Consider the following 24,515-nt stretch of genomic DNA (forward strand, 5'->3'; position numbering starts at 1 on the left):
GCAACTCCCTTATATATATGATAGTCAGTCGTGTCCGACTATGACCATCAGAACAGCAGAGGAGGCAACTGCTGTTCCGACTATTTGGGCTAGAATCTGATTAAAGTGGAGAGTGTCTTGCCCAAGTACATACCCATTCTCTCAGCCAAGAGGGTTTTAGGACAGTCGGCGTTGGGATGGTTCCCAAAGGCCAACTAGCCCACAAGGCTGCAGCACTAAGAGCCAGTGCAATTTTGTCTCCAAGTTTGAGAGTCATAGTCCTTCACAAAAGACTAAGCTGTAAATGATTTCCCATTGACTGGAGAAACCATTGATGATACAGCTCTCACTTTGCTGTTGGCCCAAATGTAAACTTATGTCAATCTGTGATATAAGCTGAGTGTTGGTGTAACTCCCATATTCAAATTAATGACTAACCATCATAAACACTCACACATTCTCAAGATGTCCAACTGCCACACTCACTCAAATGACTAAACACTTTAAATACACACATGTACTTCAAGTGTGCAACTCTCTCATTCAGATCCACACTAGGCTTTTTACGTGTATGACCATTTTCGCCGTGCCATGTAGGCAGCCATACTCCATTTTCAGGGGCATGCATGCGGGGTACGTTCTTGTTTCCATAATCCACCCAACGCTGACATGACTTTCATGTTTTTTAACGTGCATGCCTGATCTTTTGTACACATATACACACCGGGTTCCAGGCACTAGAGGGTCTGCACATCAGATGACCTGGGAGATGGTGAGAGAATCTCCATCCTTCGTTAACACACCAGGATGCAAACCCAGGACCTGGTGGTCAAATGGTTACAGCACCAGATTCTCACCTGACTTTCCTGGGTTCGATCCCTGGCCTCAGAGCACCTGGTGGGTAAAGTGTGAAGATTTTTTCTGATCTCCCAAGTAAATATATGTGTAGACCTGCCAGTGCCTGAGCCCCCTTCGTGTGTATACGCATGCAAAAAATTATATATTATGCAAGGTAAAAATCCTGTAATACATGTGAGCATTCAGCAGGTTATGCACATCCCTGAAAATGGAGTATAACTGCTGACATGGCAGGGTAAAAACAGTTTATATATGTAAAATCCCACATGAATACGAGTGAACGTGGGAGCTGCAGACTAAGAACAACAACAACAAAAACCAGGACCCTGCCTTTATCAATCTGGCTTTTTCTGAACTTTTGGGGGGGGGAGGAGTATTTTCTTTTTTTCTGTTCTTTCTTTCTTTTGGTTTTTGTTTGTTTGTATGTTTTAGGCTGGTACTTTGCGACAGCTGTGGAAATGGGAACCTGGCAACAACACACACACAAAAATTCAGGCACACATAGTCATATTGATTCTCATAACATAGAATATATCTCTGATATCGACATTTTCTTTTCCTTTTTTTTTTCTTTTTTTTTTGTGTGTGTTAACTCTTTCACCGTCCTAGACAACTTAAGTTGACTGGACAGATCAGCGCCAAGTCAACACTGAGGGGATGTTAAAAGGACCATTTTTCACATTGTAACAAAAGCTTGACAGCTGCAGCTGACTAACCTTCCCCCCTTGACTGAGTTTGAAGAGAATAAGTCTAATGTAGAACCGAATTGTGTGTGTGACTGAGAGCGTCAAGCCTAAACTATTTGGCACTGGGACCATTTTTCACACAGAAACTTGGCAGTGAAAGGGTTATAAAAAAAAAAAATAAAATAAAATTAAAAAAACCAGCAGACAGAGATGCCAATTGTTACAATTTTGCTGTATTTTGTTACGCTCGATCGCAGTTAGTTCTGACATTACGCCAATGTCAAAATTGTTCCAAGAAGCTCCTTTTTGTCACACAGCATGGTCACATGCTTTCCTGTCCTGACATGACCCACATGCTCTAGACCTTCCATCACAAGACCAGAGCAGTCACCACTTACCTTGGCCTCACATGATGCTCAGCTAACTGCGTGCGTGTTTACAATGAAACAGGACTGAGTGGACCAATCAGCTTACCCGAACAAGACAGAATGTGGCTAAATCAGGCTGCATCTCAGTCAAACAGCGTCTGCGCCCGGTGGATTAAGCAATGGAGTGCAAGGAAGGAACAATCATGTGGCTCGGAGCCCAAGTGTTCCTACCCAATTCAAAATGTTCTCACCAAATTTTCTGATTGTTCCTACAAACACCCGACGGGTTGGCATCTCTGAGCAGACAGCGACAACCAACCTGCACCCTGGAGAAGAGGTCCTGAGTGGACAGGATGAGCTGGTCGTCCTCAGGCACGTCCTGAAAGAGGTCCCTGACCTCCACATGGTGCTCCTCCAGCAGGTCCGTGACCTTGGTCAGCGTGTCCACAGGCAGGTCGATGGAGCGCTCCCGGGTGGAGGGGGGGATGTGGTAGAGGAGGCGCAGCCCCGTGTCCTGCCTCTGACGCATCAGCTCCTCCGCCAGCAGCTGGAAGTAGTCCTCCAGCGTCACTCCCTGAAACACACAGCACTCCTCCAGCGTCACTCCCTGAAACACACAGCACTCCTCCAGCATCACTCCCTGAAACACACAGCACTCCTGTAGCATCACTCCCTGAAACACACACAGCACTCCTCCAGCATCACTCCCTGAAACACACAGCACTCCTGTAGCATCACTCCCTGAAACACACACAGCACTCCTCCAGCGTCACTCCCTGAAAACACACAGCACTCCTCTAACATCACTCCCTGAAACACACAGCACTCCTGTAGCATCACTCCCTGAAACACACACAGCACTCCTCTAGCGTCACTCCCTGAAACACACAGCACTCCTCTAACATCACTCCCTGAAACACACACAGCACTCCTCCAGCGTCACTCCCTGAAACACACAGCACTCCTGTAGCATCACTCCCTGAAACACACAGCACTCCTGTAGCATCACTCCCTGAAACACACAGCACTCCTCCAGCGTCACTCCCTGAAACACACAGCACTCCTGTAGCGTCACTCCCTGAAACACACAGCACTCCTATAGCATCACTCCCTGAAACACACAGCACTCCTCCAGCGTCACTCCCTGAAACACACAGCACTCCTGTAGCATCACTCCCTGAAACACACAGCACTCCTCCACCATCACTCCCTGAAACACACACAGCACTCCTCTAGCATCACTCCCTGAAACACACAGCACTCCTCCAGCGTCACTCCCTGAAACACACAGCACTCCTGTAGCGTCACTCCCTGAAACACACAGCACTCCTATAGCATCACTCCCTGAAACACACAGCACTCCTCCAGCGTCACTCCCTGAAACACACAGCACTCCTGTAGCATCACTCCCTGAAACACACACAGCACTCCTCTAGCGTCACTCCCTGAAACACACAGCACTCCTGTAGCATCACTCCCTGAAACACACAGCACTCCTCTAGCGTCACTCCCTAAAAACACACAGCACTCCTCTAACATCACTCCCTGAAACACACACAGCACTCCTCCAGCATCACTCCCTGAAACACACAGCACTCCTCCAGCATCACTCCCTGAAACACACACAGCACTCCTCTAACATCACTCCCTGAAACACACACAGCACTCCTCCAGCGTCACTCCCTGAAACACACAGCACTCCTCCAGCATCACTCCCTGAAACACACACAGCACTCCTCTAACATCACTCCCTGAAACACACACAGCACTCCTCCAGCGTCACTCCCTGAAACACACAGCACTCCTGTAGCATCACTCCCTGAAACACACAGCACTCCTGTAGCGTCACTCCCTGAAACACACACAGCACTCCTCTAGCATCACTCCCTGAAACACACAGCACTCCTCCAGCGTCACTCCCTGAAACACACAGCACTCCTGTAGCATCACTCCCTGAAACGCACAGCACTCCTCCAGCGTCACTCCCTGAAACACACAGCACTCCTCTAACATCACTCCCTGAAACACACACAGCACTCCTCCAGCATCACTCCCTGAAACACACACAGCACTCCTGTAGCGTCACTCCCTGAAACACACAGCACTCCTCCAGCGTCACTCCCTGAAACACACAGCACTCCTCCAGCGTCACTCCCTGAAACACACAGCACTCCTCCAGCATCACTCCCTGAAACACACAGCACTCCTCCAGCATCACTCCCTGAAACACACACAGCACTCCTCTAGCGTCACTCCCTGAAAACACACAGCACTCCTCTAACATCACTCCCTGAAACACACAGCACTCCTGTAGCATCACTCCCTGAAACACACACAGCACTCCTCTAGCGTCACTCCCTGAAAACACACAGCACTCCTCTAGCATCACTCCCTGAAACACACACAGCACTCCTCCAGCATCACTCCCTGAAACACACAGCACTCCTCCAGCATCACTCCCTGAAACACACAGCACTCCTGTAGCATCACTCCCTGAAACACACACAGCACTCCTCCAGCATCACTCCCTGAAACACACAGCACTCCTCCAGCGTCACTCCCTGAAACACACAGCACTCCTGTAGCATCACTCCCTGAAACGCACAGCACTCCTCCAGCATCACTCCCTGAAACACACACAGCACTCCTCTAGCGTCACTCCCTGAAACACACAGCACTCCTGTAGCGTTACTCCCTGAAACACACAGCACTCCTGTAGCATCACTCCCTGAAACACACAGCACTCCTCTAGCGTCACTCCCTGAAACACACAGCACTCCTGTAGCGTTACTCCCTGAAACACACAGCACTCCTGTAGCGTCACTCCCTGAAACACACAGCACTCCTCCAGCGTCACTCCCTGAAACACACAGCACTCCTCTAACATCACTCCCTGAAACACACACAGCACTCCTCCAGCATCACTCCCTGAAACACACCCCGCACTCCGCAAGATAACCCATGGCAAGGAGAGCGTTGTCCTCTGGCAAATTTTGTAGAAGAAATCCATTCTGATAGGTACACAAAGTACAAATGTGTGCACTCATGACCTGACAAAGCGCACTGGGTTACCCTGCTTGTCCAGGCATCTGCCTTGCAGATGTGGTGTAGTATATATGAATTTATCCCAACTCAGTGACACCTCCTTGAGAAACTGAAACTGAAACTGAAATCATTGTTGGTCCTAGCCAGTCAGGTGGAAGCAGTATTCCAATGTCACTCCCCAAAACACATCGGTCACTTCCTGCCTCACTGACTGGTCAGAGTGTCCACAGGTTCCAATCCCTAATACAGACCACAAATTTTACTCCCCCCCCCCCTACTCCCCCCACCACACCACTAGACCTTAAGATTTAATCAAAATGTGTTGTAACAAAACACAGTACACATCATCATATTCACTGTCGTTGCTTATAGCCCAGCTGACAGCTACAAGGCAGTATCACAGCTGAAAACATGGTCAGCATCAAGTTGATCCCAAACAACCTGGAGGGAAGTGGGTGAGCAGGTGGGGGGAGGGGTAGGGGGGAACCAGTAAAGGATAATCTGGCACAAGTACAGTCACAGTCACACAACACATAAACACTGGCACAAGTACAGTCACATTCACACATCACATAAACACTGACACAATTACAGTCACACATCACATAAACACTGGCACAAGTACAGTCACATTCACACATCACATAAACACTGACACAATTACAGTCAGTCACACATCACATAAACACTGGCACAAGTACAGTCACACACATCACATAAACACTGGCACAAGTACAGTCACACACATCACATAAACACTGGCACAAGTAGTCACACTCACACATCACATAAACACTGGCACAAGTAGTCACACTCACACATCACATAAACACTGGCACAAGTAGTCACACTCACACATCACATAAACACTGGCACAAGTAGTCACACTCACACATCAAATAAACACTGGCACAAGTAGTCACACTCACACATCACATAAACACTGGCACAAGTACAGTCACACACATCACATAAACACTGGCACAAGTACAGTCACACATAAACATTGACACAAGTACAGTCACACATCACACAATCACTGACACAAGTACAGTCATACATCACATAAACACTGACACAAGTACAGTCAGTCACACATCACATAAACACTGACACAAGTACAGTCACACGTCACATAAACACTGGCACAAGTACAGTCAGTCACACATAAACACTGACACAAGTACAGTCACACATCACATAAACACTGACACAAGTACAGTCACACATCACATAAACACTGGCACAAGTACAGTCACACATCACATAAACACTGACACAAGTACAGTCATAGTCACACATCACATAAACACTGGCACAAGTACAGTCATAGTCACACATCACATAAACACTGGCACAAGTACAGTCATAGTCACACATCACATAAACACTGACACAAGTACAGCCACACATAAACACTGACACAAGTACAGTCACATTCACACACATAAACCAGCATCTCGCCCAATGGCACTGACCTCAAAGTCGACGAACTGGAGGGGGGAGAAGGGACAGTTCATCAAAGCCTTCACCACCTGCTCCGCTCCTTCCGACGTCAGAGGATTGAAAGCCAGCTGTGAAACACATGTTGCACACAGGAAACCGCATAAGTTTTGTTTTTTTTTTCTTCTTTTTTTTCATTATGATCAGTCAAATGTTCTTTACTTTTATTTAGTTATTATTTTACATGAAGTCATGTACTTTTTTTATGTCACTGGTAAAATCATGTTTTAAATCATTAACGATCAGATTTAGACAGTCACACCACAATCAAAACCACCAGACTAAATTTTTTTTTTGATCAACATTTCTTGCCCAAACATTGCACATCACTCTTAGGGGATCGCTTTGTGGGTGTTTCATCCACACACGCACACACACACACGCACACACACAAATTAATGTAACTACTGCAGCAACAACTCAGCATTTATCTGACAATGTATGTATTGGAGTGTCAGTATGTTTACCCGACACAACTGGTGTCGTAACTTGGCGCTGTCACGACTCAGACTTAAAAGTGGTTCTCCCCGCATCAACAAAGCTCTGAACTAGGACAACTACTGGTCAACTTTTATGTTACATTCTTATAGTCCAGTCTAACGACAAACCCACCCACTGAAATCATTTTTTGACGTAGTCTTCATACCAAAACAGCAAAATAAAAGATTTTTTTTTTTTTTTTTTTTTACTACCAAAATGTCATCACAGAAATCCATATAATGTGTTCATTACATTAGCTCATACTCCGCTGTTTGCCAGAAAAATTAGCATCATTTCACCAAGCCCCCAAGAAGGAATCTACACAAGTTCCAAAGTGGTCCTTAACTTTATGTGAACACTGTATATCCGTGAAACTTCCACCAAAGCTGATTCAGTAACTGCACTTTGCACATAATAAAGAACCTATGGCAACGAACTGGTTGTCCATGGCAAAATTCTGCAAAAAAATCCACTCAAATATATATTTGTGTATGTGTGTGTGTGACTGAAGCAGACTGAACGACACAGGAAACAAATGATGAGCACCTTAAGACAGTTGTCAGTTGGTAGGCAGCTCGTGAAAATGGCTGTTTTTTGTAAAGTCCTTGGAGTATGGTCTCAATTTCAGATAGACTCTTGTAAGTATCAATTAAAATGACTTAGTAACACTACTATAACAAGATAGACACATGTAATTATCAATAACAATACTACCACAACAAGATAGATGCATATTAGTATCAATAACAATAATTATAGCAACATTACTACTGTGACAAGATAGATGAATGTAAGTATCAATAACAATAATTATAGCAATACTACCGCAACAAGAAAGATGCATGCAAGTATCAATAACTATAATTATAGTAATACAACTACCATCTTCTTCTTTCTGTGACACAACCGACATTGGGTTGTTGTTTTCTTTTAAATGCCAATGTGTCTGTTGTGGCTGATGCATGCTGGGCATTTTTGTGTCTCCATAACTCACCAAACACTGACATGTATCTAATGATCTTTAATGCGCACATTTGATCTCATGCGTGCGTATACACATGAAGGGGGTTCAGGCACACATGTTGACCTGAGAGATTGGACAAATCTCCACCCTTTACCCACCCAGACACAGTTACTGAGATTCAAACATGGGACCCTCAGACTGAAAAGCCAAACAAACGACATGCCTACACATGCCCCCCCACATCCCCACCCCCACCCACACACACACAGAGCACAGCAGCACCGGCGCAATAGCCAAGTGTTTAAAGCGTTGGACTTTCAATCTGAGGGTCCCAGGTTCAAATCTCAGTAACAGCGTCTGGTGGGTAAAGGGTGGAGATTTTTCTGATCTCCCAGGTCAACATTATGTGTAAACCTGCTAGTGCTTGAACCCCCTTCATGTGTTTATCAAATACTCACATTAAAGATCATGTAATCCATGTCAGCATTCGGTAGGTTATGAAAACAAGAACATACCCAGCATGCACATCCCCGAAAACAGAGTATGGCTGCCTACATGGCGGGGTAAATAAACAAAACGGTCACACACGTAAAATGTTACATGTCTGTCTGAGTGTGTATGTGTGCGTGCCTGAAACCTGATTGAATGACACAGGAAACGAATGATGAGCACCCAAATGGCAGCCGTCAGTTGGCTCTACCCAGGTTTCAGGCAGCCTGTTGTGCAGATGAACCCGTGTTTCCCTTCTTCTTCTTCTTCATTCGTGGGCTGCAACTCCCACGTTCACTCCTATGTACACGAGTGGGCTTTCACGTGTATGACCCTTTTTACCCCGCCATGAAGGCAGCCATACCCCGGTGTGCATGCTGGGTATGTTCTTGTCTCCATAACCCACCAAATACTGACATGGATTACAGGATCTTTAACACACGTATTTGATCTTCTGCTTGCATATACACACGAAGGAGGGTTCAGGCACAAGCAGGTCTGCACATACACTGACCTGGGAGATTGGAAAAATCTCCCCCCTTTACCCACCCAGATGCCGTCACTGAGATTCGAACCCAGGACCCTCAGACTGAAAATCCAATGCTTTAACCATTCAGCTATGGCGCCCATGAAATCCAATCCAATCCAATCACCTTGAGGCAGGTCAGCTGCAGCAGGTGAGGCAGGGTGCGGGCCACCCACCTGGCCCCCTCCACGTCCACACGGTTGGCGCTCAGGTCCAGCTCCCGGAGGCTGTCGTTGCCACGGAGACCGTTCATCAGCAGGCGTGTGCCCTCCACGTGCAGGCCGTTCATGGACAGCAGCAGGGTCCTCAGGGTGCAGTTGTTCTGGGGGGGGGTGGAGTGTCCACAGGTTTTACATCAGTCTATTTGTATAAACAGACATTACCATCTTCTTCTTCATTTGTGGGCTGCAACTCCCACGTTCACTCGTTTGTACACGAGTAGGTTTTTACATGTATGACCGCTTGTACCCCACCATGCAGGCAGTCATACTCCGTTTTCGGGGGTAGACATTCCAATAAAACTGATGATTGGTAACCTGGGTAATTTAAGAACCCACATATGGTTGACGTTACTGAATGGACAGCATGAAAACAGATTGTAGCTCAACATCGAGTCTGTTGTTCTATTGTATGAAATAGTATTTTCAAGAAATAAAAATCCATCACGCGCTGTACACGTGATTTTGTGATTAGCCAAGCAGAGTGCGCTATTCTGGGTCACTCCACAATCAAATGGTATGATTGGTCAGCCCGCCATGTGTGGCCTGTCTCGCACACACGCTGACAAAGTCACTGACCAGTCGTCTGCTCGCGTGCCAGCCTGTTAGCAAAGCGGGCTCTTCTCAAAATGTTGTGAAGCGAACAAGGCAGCGACGGCAACGTTTTAGGGTTGCTGAAGTACTTGAAATGCTACAAACTGAAGGGTCGGACATTGAAGAGGTGGATGATGACGAAGAAGAAAGCGAATTTAATGCAGAAAGCGAGCATGGGTATGGTGATTCAGGGTGAAAAATTGGCAGTATTTTCTACATATGGAAACACTGTAAAACTAAGATGAGAAATTTGATTTTTTTTTTTTTTATGTAATAGCTCAACATGTAATAAACCAGTTCTGAAAGTTTCATTTTCTTACTCTGTATTTTGTATTTTTTGTAATTTTTTTCCAAACCCTTACAAATGGGCCGTCAGTGGGGAAAAGCAAGGGAGAAAACTTGTCGTCCCGAATGAGCTAAAGGCAGTTATTTTGCTTGACTGTTTTTATAACTGGGAGACAAAAAGCAAAACAGCTGTATGTCCATGCAGGGGAGAGAAGGCAAAACACCAATCACAGGGACTTCAGCTCATATATGATGACTCCATTCTACAAAATCATCACATTCCAAGATACAGTACACACTGACAACACACACACACACACATACACAACTCACACTCACACACAAGCGCACACACACACATACACACACAACTCACACGTTCACTCACACACACACACACACACAACTTACACACACACACACACACAAACACACAGAAACCAACTTACACACACACACACAGAAACAAAGACAGAGAGAGATCAAAAGCTGTGTGCCTGGACCCACCTTGAGTCCCTTGCTGAGACCTAAGGCCCCCTTCCTCCTGATGTGATTCCAGCTGAGGTCCAGAGTCTTCAGGGTCGAGTTGTTACCTGCCAACCACCACCCAACATGTTACCTGCCAACCACCACCCAACATGTTACCTGCCAACCACCACCCAACACATTGTTACCTGCCAACCACCACCCAACACACTGTTACCTGCCAACCACCACCCAACATGTTACCTGCCAACCACCACCCAACATGTTACCTGCCAACCACCACCCAACACACTGTTACCTGCCAACCACCACCCAACACACTGTTACCTGCCAACCACCACCCAACATGTTACCTGCCAACCACCACCCAACATGTTACCTGCCAACCACCACCCAACACACTGTTACCTGCCAACCACCACCCAACATGTTACCTGCCAACCACCACCCAACACAGTCATGCCATCAAGACACTGCCCCAACCCACCTTCAACACCACAGAGATTTCAACAGGAAGCGGTAGGTCAAGGGGTGGCATTGTGGTTATGCACACATCTTAGAAATGAACCTTCAAGGGTTCCAGTACCACATACCAAACAGGTTTTGAAGCCCCGCCCCCGTTATCCCCCTCCCCCCCCCCACCTCACAAGATCTTGAGTGGTAGTTTGAATGCTAATCTTTCAGATGTGACGATGAGCAGCCAATGTCCTATATACAGCATGCACTTCGCACATATAAAAGAACCCATGGCAACAACAGCATTGTCCCTGGCAGAATTTTGCAGAAAAGTCCACTCTGATGAGGCTGAAAACAGATATGAATTTCAGACAGAAAAAGCAACAAAACTAAAACAAAAAGAAACAAGAGAGGCAAGGCCTTCAAGACTCACTTGTGACTGAGAGTAAAACACACAAGCTTTTTATGTATTGAGTATAATTTCAAAATGTAATGTTTAAGATGAGAAAGATCAGTTCAAAACAAATTAAGTCCTATAGCATTAATTACAGAGTAATTTCCCTTTTTTACTATCTGCACCAAAACGTTTGCAAAATAAATAAAACTTTCATGCTTAGCAAAAGAAGTTCCTGTTTGAACAAAAAATGATGATAATGACTGCTCTTGTTGTTGGGTCAGAATATCAGATCAAAGTGCCAAGTTTAGAGAATACAAAAAATATAAATATAACAGTAACTGCAGTTTGCATATAATTAGGCTTCATTCTTTATTTTTTTTTGTGCCCATCCCAGAGGTGCGATATTGTTTTAAACAAGATGACTGGAAAGAACTGAATTTTTCCTATTTTTATGCCAAATTTGGTGTCAACTGACAAAGTATTTGCAGAGAAAATGTCAATGTTAAAGTTTACCATGGACACACAGAGACACACACACACACAAACACAGAGACAACCGAACACCGGGTTAAAACATAGACTCACTTTGTTTACACAAGTGAGTCAAAAAGTAGTGCTGCACCGAGGTGACACGCTCTCCTTAGGGGAGAGCAGTCCAAATTTCACACAGTGAAATCTGTTGTGACAAAAAGCTAATAGGAACTGACAAGCAAACTGATTCAGTTGCTTTTTCTGCACACTGGTTCCCAAATCTTTTACACAAACTGTAACTATGATCACACCAACCAAGGGCTTTGCCGATAAGTGTAGCACCAGTATCTCCAATAGCATTGTGGGCAATGTAGAGATGCTTGATGGTATCGTTTCTCTGTCAAACAAACAAAAAAAAAACAAAACAAAAAAACAAAGATCAGAAGATAGATGTAGCTCTTTACCAGCAGACAACAGACACTTCTTTTCTTTTTTTTCTTGATTCTCACTTGTTAATACTGTGGACCAAAAACAGCAAGACACTGACACTATACTGGAGCTAAAAAGGACCTGGATAGAGGATGAACAAAAAAATTAAAGGACCATATTTAGCACAGGTGCAGTCTGCACATGAAGATGTGTGGTAAATGCTTTCTACTACTTACTAACTGCATAATATGTAAGCAAACATTATGGTTCTCATCAGTGCACAATTATTTTCAAAATCAGTCTTTCTCTCGGTGCATGTGTGTGTGTGTGTGTGTGTCTGTGTGTGTGTGTGTGTGCATGTATGCATGTATGGGTGTGTTGAGAATACAAGCGTGTGTGTGTGTCTGTGTGTGTGTGTGTGTGTACACCACGTGTGTGTCAACATGTTGTGATGTTGCACTGGATGGCTGAATGGGGCGCATGTGTTGTACCGTTCTGACTAGTTTACACCAGGAGACAATGAACTGAAGTCAACCATTTATTCTAACTCAAGAGTAGTAACTCTCCAACACAATGTACTAACCAAACCCAGTTAGTCCCCTTAAAAGTGTGTATGTGAGTGGTTGTGTGTGTGTCTGAGTGTATTAAACAAAAACAATGCTCATAATCTCATATGTTTTCCTGAAACTCATAAACGTTATACTTACATCGATCACGTCAGCCAAGTACCGAGCCCCTCGCTCTCCAAACCCATTGCCTGCAAACATCATCACATTCTTCATCATCATCATCATCATCATTACCATAAATATCACCAGTCTTCATCATCTTCTATGTTATCATCATCCAAATTAGCTGTCCCTGCACATCACCACCTTGTTCATTACTGTCATAATCATTTACTCATAATCACTGTCGTCATGATCCAAATCTTTCTTTTCATCATCAACACAAACTGTTGACACTACTGTACCGTCTCCTCCATTTGTCATCATCTGTGTGTTTTGATTTTCCTGTAGAAGACCTTAGGATTAAAAACGTGTCGCTTCACTTTGCGGCGTCTTGTGCTGTAACCTACGTTACAACCTACTTTGTAACCCATGTCTGTTTTCCTGTATACAAGATGCGAACATCACATAGCTGTTTCTTCTTCTTCTTCTTCCTCTTCATTCGTAGGGCTGCAACTCCAACATTCACTCAAAGTACACGAGTGGGCTTTTACGTGCATGACCATTTTTACCCCGCCATGTAGGCAGCCATACTCAGTTTTAGGGGGGGTGTTTTTTGGGGGCTTTTTTTTTTCAAATGTCTATTCACTGGCCTTTTCATTAAACCCCACAGAACAGACTCTCACTTCGTTCTTTGCCTCTCTCTACCACCTTTTCTACCACTCTGTCAGCCTGCAAATATTCTGGTCGTCTGCATGTCTGTCTTCAGAACACGCATGGGTGAGAGTGGGTGTGTCTGCATCTCCGTGTGTCTGTGTGTGTCTCTGTGTGTACATTTATTTGGGTCTGTGTGTGTGTGAGTCTGTATCTGTCTGCGTGTTTCTGTATCTGTATCTATCTGTATCTGTATCTGTCTCTGTGTGTCTGTATCTGAATCACACTATGTGTGTGTGTGTGTGTGTGTATCCGTCTGTGTGTGTATCTCTGTGTGTGTATCTGTGTGTGTTTGTAAGGGTCTGTGTGTGTCTGTCCATCTTTCCATCCATCAAGACTTGGTTCTCCTTCTCTCTCCCTCTCCCAAATTCCTCTCTGCCTCTCTATCATAGTAAGTACCAAGCAAGCAATTGTATCAGAGGTAAAACTTTGTGCTGAGGAAACAGAAGAGACAAAAGAGAGACTGAGAAAGAGAAGCAGAGACAGAAGGACAGACAGAGAGAGTGAAGCCTCACTCACTCACTCACTCATTCATTCAGACAGACACTGAGACAGATAACTGACCGGACACGTTAACCGAGACAAGTCGGGCATTTTTCAGCATCACGTTCTTCAGGAGTCTGGCACCTATCACCCCCAGTTTGTTGTCACTGAGATTCTGCACACACACACACACACACACACACACACACACACACGCGCACACATACACACACACACACACACTCACACACACACACACACAACACACACACACACACACACATGCAAACAGTGAAAAATCAGACAATAACAATGGCAAAAATCATGATGATGTGAGTACAGGCCTATTATACTGGCAGTAAACAGACAAAACCCAATACCTTACAAACATATATAAAATACAGAAAAACTGAACAAACTTATAGAAAAAGATCAAAGTTCAAGATATCAAAAACATACTGACTCACCCATATTTTTCATTACACCACGTAAGCTTTGAAAAATAAAATAAGATAAAAACTTTCTACTTCATTCATGGGTGACTCCCACATTCATTCATCTTCATGTACGAGTGGGCTTTTACATGCATGACCATTTTTACCTTGCCATTTGGTTTATGTAGCCATACTCCGTTTCCGGAGGTAAAAAAAATAAAAAATAAAAACACATCTTTAAAAAGGGTGGAAGGTGCATGGTGTGGGGTGTGGGAAGACCTGACCCATGCTTAGACCCAAATGTATGTTGGTCAGGTTCTGGATGCATACCAAATGCATAGTACAAAAATGAAAGAGATGAGAAAAAATGCTTGGGTTTTTTTGTTTTGTTTTTTCAATCACTAACAAAGCCAGACTGACTAACAGACAGTGAGACAGCCAAAGAGGCTGGCTGGATAACTTACAAGCCATTTGATACAACGTTTAATTACAACAGAAGTTTATATACAACACCAAAGGCCCAAAGGGCAAAACAAATTAAACAAGGACATCGTGCGACGAAACTGGACAAGAGGGGTGGAGCACGGGAAGGGTGGGGAGCGAGGGAGTTGACAGATGGAAGATAGATATGAATGAGAAATGAGAGAAAGACACGGAGCAGGTCAGTCGAGACACACACACACACACACACACAGAGACACAGAGACAAACAGAGGAATTACCACTTCATGAATGTAGGAGTTCTTCTTCAGCATGTCAGCAAAACACATCATGCCGGCCGGCCCGATGGCGTTGTCCTCCAGATTCAAAGTGCTGATTGACGGCTGGTTCTGTACAAATCCCACCACCATCAAAACCTTTAGCCACCGTGTGATGACCTGCTGAATCCATCTTTGGCTAATGTCATGGCGGATAGCTTACAGTCCGATTTAAATCTGGGAGCGAAATATGTCATTCTGAGTGATCAACTCCGGGTAATATCCAGTTCCAGCCAAAAGGAGGCAAATTCTTATCGGGCCGCAACGAGCTCTGTGCGCGCAAATTTGATAAGAATCTGTCTCGTGCTCTTCAAGTTCTGCGATAGCCATGGACCTCTTCACACACGGCATTCGCCACTTTACGCCACAAAAATAGAGAGCGCCAATTTGTTGTTGTTGTTGTTGTTTTCAGTGCCGCTGAAACTTGATTTTGTCAGCCGACAACTGAACTCTGCGCCTCACGGCTGCAGCAGTTTAGAATTCGACGGTTATTTAGATCTGGGAGTGAAAGACTGCCGTTTTGATCAGATCAGTCGAGACAGCCATACCGGAAGGACGGAGTGGACCATCGAAAGATTCATCCGTAAAACGTGAAGGAAATGATGTGGTCAATTGCACGTGCAGCCTCGTTCTCTCATTTCGACGTCGCCAGGTACACAGTAAAATAAAAAGGCCAACTTTAAGAAAGAAATTATAAATAGTTGTCGTACGTTTATATGCATAGTGCGTTTCACGCACACAGAACAATTCAGTCTTCGCCGGCTCCAATGCCAAGAACACTTCCAGCTTTGATGTCAGTCAAAACGAGTCAGCATTGGTTTGGTTTTCCGGCTTCTGGATGATAACAACCTGAAAAAACTAAGATGAAGAGCGGGAACAAACAGGTGAGCAAACTGAAGAAAAGGTTCAGCACGGTTATGAATAAGCAGAATGGGAGGGGGAAAAAAGGAAGAAAGAAAAGAAGGACTGAAATGTCTTCAGACTAATATTACGGCACTCCATGATTATTACAATGAAAGTGATCACCCATGAGCCAGAGCCAGAGAGAGGCAGAAACAGACAGACAGAGGCAGAAACAGACAGACAGAGAGAGGCAAAAACAGACAGACAGCCAGAGACAGAGAGAGATGGAAAACAACTGACACACCCCCATCCCCACTCAGCCACATCCACCTTCTTCTTCAGTCTTCTTGGTTCGTGGGCTGCAACTCCCACATTCGCTGAGTGGGCTTACTGAGGGCCACAACCAATCCCTCATCCCACCCATTCTCCACACCCTATGTATGCCTAAGTGTGTAGGCCTATACAGCGGGGGTGTGCTGAAACGAATGAACGCGTCCGAGTAGTGAAAGGACTGGTTAGATCATAGGAGCCAGGGCGTAAAACCACCTTCAATCGGTTCATGTTCTGCCGGAAGTTTAGTATAGGACTTCGGAATTTCCGCGGGAGAAGAAACATCACAATGAAGATGATTTTATGCCCCGCGGCTCCAAGGATTTAACCGAACAATAAACTAAACGAGACATAGAAGGCACACACCCCCTACCAAGTGCCCCCCCCCCCCAGCCCCCGCCCCCTCCACACACACACACACACACACACACACACACACACCCACGGCCTCACGTCACCTCAATCTCTTTGGCCAGGGCATAGGAGTCCCCGAAGCTGAGGTAGCGGAAGTTGAGCTGCAGACGCTCATCAGTGATGTGCCTGAGGAAGTAGCTGTTGGGCACTACCTGGTACCTCTGGCAGTGACGCTTGTATTCCGGGTGGGGGCCTAGGTCCTGGTCCACCCGGCACCGCTCTGCTGCCAGCAGTTCTGAACCTGCACGTACAAGGTGTGATGATTAGGAATTATACCCATCAGTCCCTAAAAATGTAATCTTTTCATGTGCCTGTGTAGTCCTGAAATTAACTTGTCAGTGCCAACGTGTGTATTCTGCTCCGCTGTCAATGGATGCCAGCCTGTTCACGGAAGCTGTAATGACTAGGTAATAATGTGGGAATTATGCTCGTCATAATTTTTTTTTTTTTTTTTTTTTTCATGTGTCTGTGTAGTTCATGAACGCAGCCTTGGCCGAATCCGTGAGTAGGACTACTGTATCCCCCCTCCTTCCACCCCAATAAAATGATTAGTCCCACACGAACAAAACACGACGAACACGGCAGATAGGTCGAATTGCGTCATAGTCACACACACACACACACACACACATACTGACAAACCCAGGTTGATGTCGAGGCCAGTGTCGTAAGCCTCGTCCTCAGACGGAGTCCTCCGGCGGGCAGGACTCGTTTCTTGAACCACCCCAACACTGAGCCACACACACTTCGCTTCTCTCCCCCTCCCCCCACCTCTCGCCCCTCATCCTACACCCCGAATCCCCCCTCCCCCGCCCCCCCCTCCCCGCCCCCCATGTCCCCCCTTACACACACACACACACACACACACTGACCCAGATCCGTGTCGAGGTCAGTATCGTAAGCCTCGTCCTCCGAGTCCTCAGGGAGCACGTGCTTCTTGCTGGCCGCGTCCTTCAGGTCCGGGAAGTAGCGGAGCAGCTGCTGACCCAGCTTGCCCTTGAGCACGCGCTGTTTCTTCTCCTCGTAGTCCGGCTGATAGTGGTACTGCAGAGGCCCCGCCCCGCCGCTCCACGCAGACCGCGAACGCGGAAGACCTCCCACCGCAGCAGACACACCACCACCTGCCGCAGTAGTTTTCTTTTTTCTTTCCCCCTGTTTTTTCAATGGGTTTTTTTTCCGTTTTTTTTCCCCCCTGTTTTTTCAACGGTTTTTTTTTTTTTTCCTGTTTTTTCAACGGTTTTTTTTTTCCCCTGTTTTCCAACGTTGGGGTTTTTTTTGCCCCTGTTTTTTTTTCAACATTTTTTGTTGTTGTTTTTTAAATTTCCATCTTTATAACACATGGACAATTGATGAAACGAGATAAATAAATAAATAAATTGGAAAAGGAGGAAAGACAGAGTGGACAAATACCGCAGTAAAAACACAACGTGAGTGACATGCATGTACATCGTAACATTCCTAGCATAACACAACTGTGAATGGCTGTATAAGTCATTTGAATAAGTCATTAAATATGATAATAGATCTCACTCAAATATATATATATATATATATATATATCTCAACTTCCACACTTTTTCCAACATTCTACCATAGTAGTATTTTACTTCCATACATGTTTAGAAATATTGTTTTTATATGTTATTTCTAAACCTGCCGCAGTTGTTGTTGTTGTTGTTTTATCCGTTTTTAACTTCTAATTTCCAATATTGATATTGCATATACATTTATCATAAGTACTTGAATACATAAATTATACACGATAGGAAAAGGTACATAATAAATGAAACATAAAAAGGCAGGGGGGAAAACACAAGATGAAATACATAATATTATGCAGTATATATTCAACGTAATTACTTATTGATACATATGGAGGATAGGAAAGGGTACATAATAAATTAAACATAAAAAAGGTGGGGAAAAAACAACAACACATGATGACATGCATAATATTGAATTGTGAGAATTAGGAGGTACTGCAATTCCAGTAAATAGATCGCTTGAATATAATTATCATCGTAATACATGAAAAAAAAAGGGGGGGGGGGACTGAACCACTACCACCACCACCACCTCCTGCTGCAGTTTTTTTTGTTTTTGTTTTTTGTTGTTGTTTTTTTGCTTGCTTGTTCTTTTTTTTCCAATTTTGATAACATATATACATTTAACATCAGTACTTAAATACATAATTATATAGGTTAGGATCGGGCATATAATAAATGAAACATTAAAAGGTGAGAAAAAGAACAACACTTGATGACATACATAATATTATGCAGTGAGAATAGGTACTGCAATTCAAGTAAATAGATCATTTGAATATATCATCATCTTCTTCTTCTTCTTCTTCTTCTGCATTCGTGGGCTGCAACTTCCACGTTCACTCGTATGCACGCGAGTGGGCTTTTACGTGTATGACCGTTTTTACCCCGCCATGTAGGCGGCAGCCATACTCCGCTTTCGGGGGTGTGCATGCTGGGTATGTTCTTGTTTCCATAACTGAACCCACCAAACGCTGACATGGATTGCAGGATCTTTAACGTACGTATTTGATCTTGTGCTTGCATATACACACGAAGAGGGTTCAGGTACTAGCAGGTCTGCACATATGTTGACCTGGGGGATCGGAAAAATCTCTACCCTTCACCCACCAGAACATATCATCAAAATACTATAAAAAAAAAAATTTTTAAAATAAAATAAAATTTAAAAAAACCACCACACAACAACAAAAGAAACACACAAAAAACACCATTCCACGCAAAATATATCATTTCCATATACCAGAACACAATTCGAACTTTCTTTACCCGACAATAAACCTGTTGAAAAATGCACCATTTCAGTATTCACACAAAAGCATCCTGAGAGATTTGTGCATTGCAATTTATCTTAACTGTTGATAAACGTGTCTTATATATTGTTTTCAAACAAAGGTAAATATGGTAACCATTAATTTTGTCTTGAAACTGTGTGTTTCACATATGTGACTATTGCATTATATTCTTCTGTTTTTGTATCTTGAAGTAATATAATTTTGAAATGAGTGTAGACATTTATATTCTTCTTCTTCTTCGTTCGTGGGCTGCAACTCCCACGTTCACTCGTATGTACACGAGTGGGCTTTTACGTGTATGACCGTTTTAAACCCGCCATGTCTGCAGTTATACTTCGTTTTCGGGGGTGTGCATGCTGGGTATGTTCTTGTTTCCATAACCAACTGAACAAACGCTGCCGATGAATTACAGGATCTTTAAAGTGCGTATTTGATCTTATACGAAGGGGGTTCAGGCATAAAGCAGGTCTACACATATGCTGACCTGGGAGATCGGAAAAATCTCCACCCTTCACCCACCAGGCGCTGTTACCGAGATTCGAACCCGGGACCCTCAGATAAAAAGTCCAACGCTTTAACCACTATTGCGCCCGTTGTAGACCTTTATCTGATGTACATTACACACACACACACACACACACACACACACACACACACATATATATATATATATATATATATATCTTCCACCTGCTGCAGTAGGCCTAGTTCCCACAGTACTAGTGCCAGTGCCGCGCATGAAGTCAAGAAGGTTGACATCGTCGTCGTCGTCGTCGTCGTAGCCGTGGTGGTGGTGGTTGCCCACTACTGCTGGGGCGGCGCCGTGGCCTCGGTCGTGAGGGAGGAGTGGGGTGGTGCAGGTGGTGAAGGACGACTTGGTGGGGGAGGTGGCGCGGGACTCGGCTTCCGCTGAGTTAGGTCCTACTGAGTGGCTGGCGTAGGACTCCCCGAACCTGTGGGGCATTGTGGTGTGTGATTTTTTTTTTTTTTTTTTTTTTTTTTTTTTTTTTTTTTTGGTCACAACTGATTTTTCTGTGTAGATTTCGGGCTGCTCTCCCTAGAGTGATTTTTCTTTAAAAAAAATTTTTGTGTGTGATTTTTTTTTTGAGGGAGGGTCGGGGGGGTGGGGGGGTGGTCATTTGTTTGTGTTTCCTAGTGCCAGTAGTGGTCAGTAAAAATCCCGGTCCGCAGAATAATTATGGGATGGATTCAGTCGTCAGAACCCGTGCACACTCCGTCACTTCCTGTGTTGTTGCTGGGTGCATCTCACCACTGGACCGCGTCAGTTGTGTGTGAGGCGGGCCGCCGACGGGTGGGGGGTAGGTTTGGAGGGGTGGGAGGGTAGGTTTGGGAGTGGATGTAGGGTATAGGGGGTTGGAAAGTTGAGTGCGTGAGAAACAAGAAATACAAAGACATTCAAACAACAGTCGTTGTTTTGGATAACAGACGCCCTAGCTTGCTGCTTTTTTTTTTTTTTTTTGCTCTTTTTTTTTTTTTTTTTTTTTGTTGAACACCCAATACTCTCGCTGAATAGGATTTGCACCACAACACAGTAATGAATGATAGAGGCACAAGTATATCCATGCTCGTGTTAAAATAAAAATTTGATGGTAATATAACGCCAATATGTACTGTAGAGTGACTGAAGAGAGAGATGGAGGATAGACTGAGGAGAGAAAGGAAGAGAGGGTGGTGGGAAGGAGCGGGGAGGGGGGGGGACAGAGAGGCAGTGTAAGACAAGAGATGGAAACAGCAAGAATGACTCGGAGAGAAACAGACAGACAGACAGACAAAACTCAAAACTCACACGCACGCACGCCGCGCTTACACACACGCACACACACATCCACAGGCACACGCTCACAGACAGACAGACACTGGACACACACACACACACACACACACACACACACACACACACACTCACACATCATAGATAAACACTAGTCACAGACACAAACACACCGCACACACACACACACACACACACACACACACACACACACACACACAAACACACACACACACACACACGTACACACACACACACGCACACACACGCACACACACACACACACACACACCTGGAGGAAGGAAACACAGAGCTGGCACTGTTCATGCTAGGCGTCCGGTTAGGATCGAACCCGAAGTAAGCGGCGATCTCGCTGGCAGTCCAGCGGTTGTCCGAGGTGCCCGTGCCCGCGGATCTCTCTGCTGCCCGCTGGCGACGCGAGCGGCTTCCTCCAGACTTGCTGGTGGACCTTCGAAGACCTGGCCCCGCACTGTCGGAGTTTCCGGACTGGCTTTTGCCGGATTTTGCCGTACCCGAAGCGGAGCGGGGAGGGGGGTGGTGGAGAGAGGGAGGGGGTTTGTCAATGGAGGGAAGCGTCCATGATCGGGTTTGCTGCTGTTGAGGAACTGCGGATGGTGGTGTTGCTGTTGCTGTAGCCATGGCGACCGTGACGCCGGTGGTGGTTTATGACTCGATGATGATGATGACTGTGTGTCGGTGGAGGGGGGTGGGCAGTTCTGCGGATTTGATGAACATGGATTGATCAAGAGCGTGCCTGTGATTTGATGCGTCAGTGCGTAACTGTGGGGGTCAGTGACTGAGCATGCAGCGTATCAGTTATAGGAACGACAGACAAAAGAATGGGGGAATAGGAGGGCGAGGCGGGGCGGGGGGGAGGGGGAGGGGGCGGGGAGGGGAGGGGCGACGGGGGGTGGAGCAGGTTGGGAGGGTGGCGGAGGGGTGGGGTGGTGGGAGGGGGCAGGAGTGAGACAGAGACAGAGAGAGAGGTGGAAAGACGGTGAGATGTAGAAGCAGAGACGGTCGGACACACACACACCCACAAACACTCTCACCGTTACACGCTCACACACAATCACTCACTCGAACACACACACACACACAATCACTCACTCTCACCGTAACACACACACACACACACACACACACAATCACTCACTCTCACCATAACACACACACACACACTGAGATATATACACATAGACAGAGAGAGAGGGGGATGCAGAGAGAGAGAGAGAATCGCAGACAGGTCTCACATAACAATTGGGTGGAGAGACGTCAAATTGAAGACCACTCACACACACACACACACACACACACACACACTGGAACACACACATACACACTGAGACACACACATACACTCACTCACACACAAACAACTCACACACACACACACACACACACACACACACCTCACCTTGACACACGTCGTTAGTCACAGATCCCTACCCATCTCTCCACATTCTCTAACTTTTCCCAGTCACTGTCGAAATGGAGCCGCCAAGCTATGTAGCAATACCAGTGACTATCAACAACCTCGTCTTCAGCACTGTCCTGTTCGCCTTCAGTCCGTGGCTGCGCTGTGTAGGCGGCTGCAGATCAATAGGCTTTTCACGCCGTCTTTGTCCAGCAGCGCTTATGTCCACTGGGACTTGCATGTGGTGCTACCGGCAGGGCAAACCGAGGGAGCCTAACTGGTTATTGCTGTCAGGGGTGTAACGAAGCTTAGTGCTCAGTTATTTGCATTGCTTCGCCCATAATCCGCCCGCTGCGTGTTGTTCAAACGGCCGATCCATGCCTCAGTGGTGGTTCTCAGTGCAGTGAGTGAACCGTGGTCAAAGTTATAAGCGGCTCAAGGCTCTTGAAAATCCCGTTCTGTTTGTGCGTGTGTGTGAGTGTGTGTGTGCGTGCGCGCGCGCGTGCCAGTGTTCAATGGTGTGTGTGTGTGTATGTGGTTTGTTTTTTTTTGTGTTTGTGTGCGGTCTGTTGTGTGTGTGTGTGTGTGTGTGTGTGCGCGCGCGCGCCAGTGTTCAATGGGGTGTGTGTGTGTGAATGTGGTGGTGTTTTTTTGTGTGTGTTTGTGTGTGTGTGTGCACACGCGCGCCGGTATTCAATGGTGTGTGCGTGTGTGTGTGAGACGGTGTCCACGCGTGTGCATCATGTTAGGAGGAGAGGCGTGTGCGAAACACACACACACACACACACAATCAACACACAGACAACACACACACACACACCACAGAGGGGTGGTAGAGAGAATTATAAAGTCAAGTGCATTTCACGCTGCATGTATAGGGACCTTGATGGTCACTGTAAAACCATGACAGAACGGCTGTGCTCACTATTTACTGAACGCACCAAGTAACACCCATGGGCCACACTGATTCACTTCGGTCAAAACAACAACAAAGGATAATTAGGAAATCACTATATAATATTTTATAACCCTACCCAAACATGTACATCCTACATACTATATACCTGCGAAAAAATTATCCGTTAAAACCTAAAACCGGTTCAAATTCTCTATATAGCATCGATGATGATGGTGATACTTTCAGAATACAATGTAGGTACACTGACGATTCAATAAGAGGATGGTTTGACCAAAACATATTTCATGCACATAATTCTGGTGAATCTTAGTACTTACGGCTACCTCGATTTATTCAAAACGAAGTATATCTCTTTCAGATCAAAGAAACGATACCAGCAATAGCAACAGCAGTCGTGGTACGAGCGTCAGCTTAACTTCTGTACTTAGCAGAGGCTGTGAGCGTAGCAACAGCAACACTCGCTGTAGCAATAATAGACGTTGTATAACAGAAGCAGGGAGGCGGCAATGAAGGAACCGAGGCAACAGTGTGGTGGAGACACTTATCTGTCAATACAGTGCCTGTGATTTAGGGTGTGGGTGAAAATCCCGGTTTCATCCTTTCTGCCTTCTTCTTCTTCTGCATTCACTCGTATGCACACGAGTGGGCT

General features: G+C 45.5%; 1 protein-coding gene across 1 annotated transcript in view; it reads right to left on the reverse strand.

Annotated features, from left to right (window-relative positions):
* Nucleotides 1-23,260, reverse strand: part of LOC143296661 (uncharacterized) — a 28,455-nt gene extending 5,195 nt beyond the window's left edge. The window contains exons 1-13 of the mRNA XM_076608691.1: nt 22,948-23,260; nt 21,802-22,246; nt 20,433-20,670; nt 17,751-18,030; nt 16,923-17,119; nt 15,256-15,363; nt 14,181-14,274; nt 12,942-12,991; nt 12,121-12,202; nt 10,503-10,588; nt 9,026-9,220; nt 6,415-6,510; nt 2,211-2,465 (exon numbers count right to left, since the gene is read on the reverse strand). Of these exons, the coding sequence (XP_076464806.1) occupies nt 2,211-2,465; nt 6,415-6,510; nt 9,026-9,220; nt 10,503-10,588; nt 12,121-12,202; nt 12,942-12,991; nt 14,181-14,274; nt 15,256-15,363; nt 16,923-17,119; nt 17,751-18,030; nt 20,433-20,670; nt 21,802-22,169 (2,049 nt within the window). The 5' untranslated portion in view covers nt 22,170-22,246; nt 22,948-23,260. The remainder of the gene's footprint in view (nt 1-2,210; nt 2,466-6,414; nt 6,511-9,025; nt 9,221-10,502; nt 10,589-12,120; nt 12,203-12,941; nt 12,992-14,180; nt 14,275-15,255; nt 15,364-16,922; nt 17,120-17,750; nt 18,031-20,432; nt 20,671-21,801; nt 22,247-22,947) is intronic.
* Nucleotides 23,261-24,515: the final 1,255 nt, after the last annotated feature.

The sequence above is a fragment of the Babylonia areolata genome, chromosome 21, assembly GCF_041734735.1.
Source record: "Babylonia areolata isolate BAREFJ2019XMU chromosome 21, ASM4173473v1, whole genome shotgun sequence".
NCBI lineage: Eukaryota > Metazoa > Mollusca > Gastropoda > Neogastropoda > Buccinidae > Babylonia > Babylonia areolata.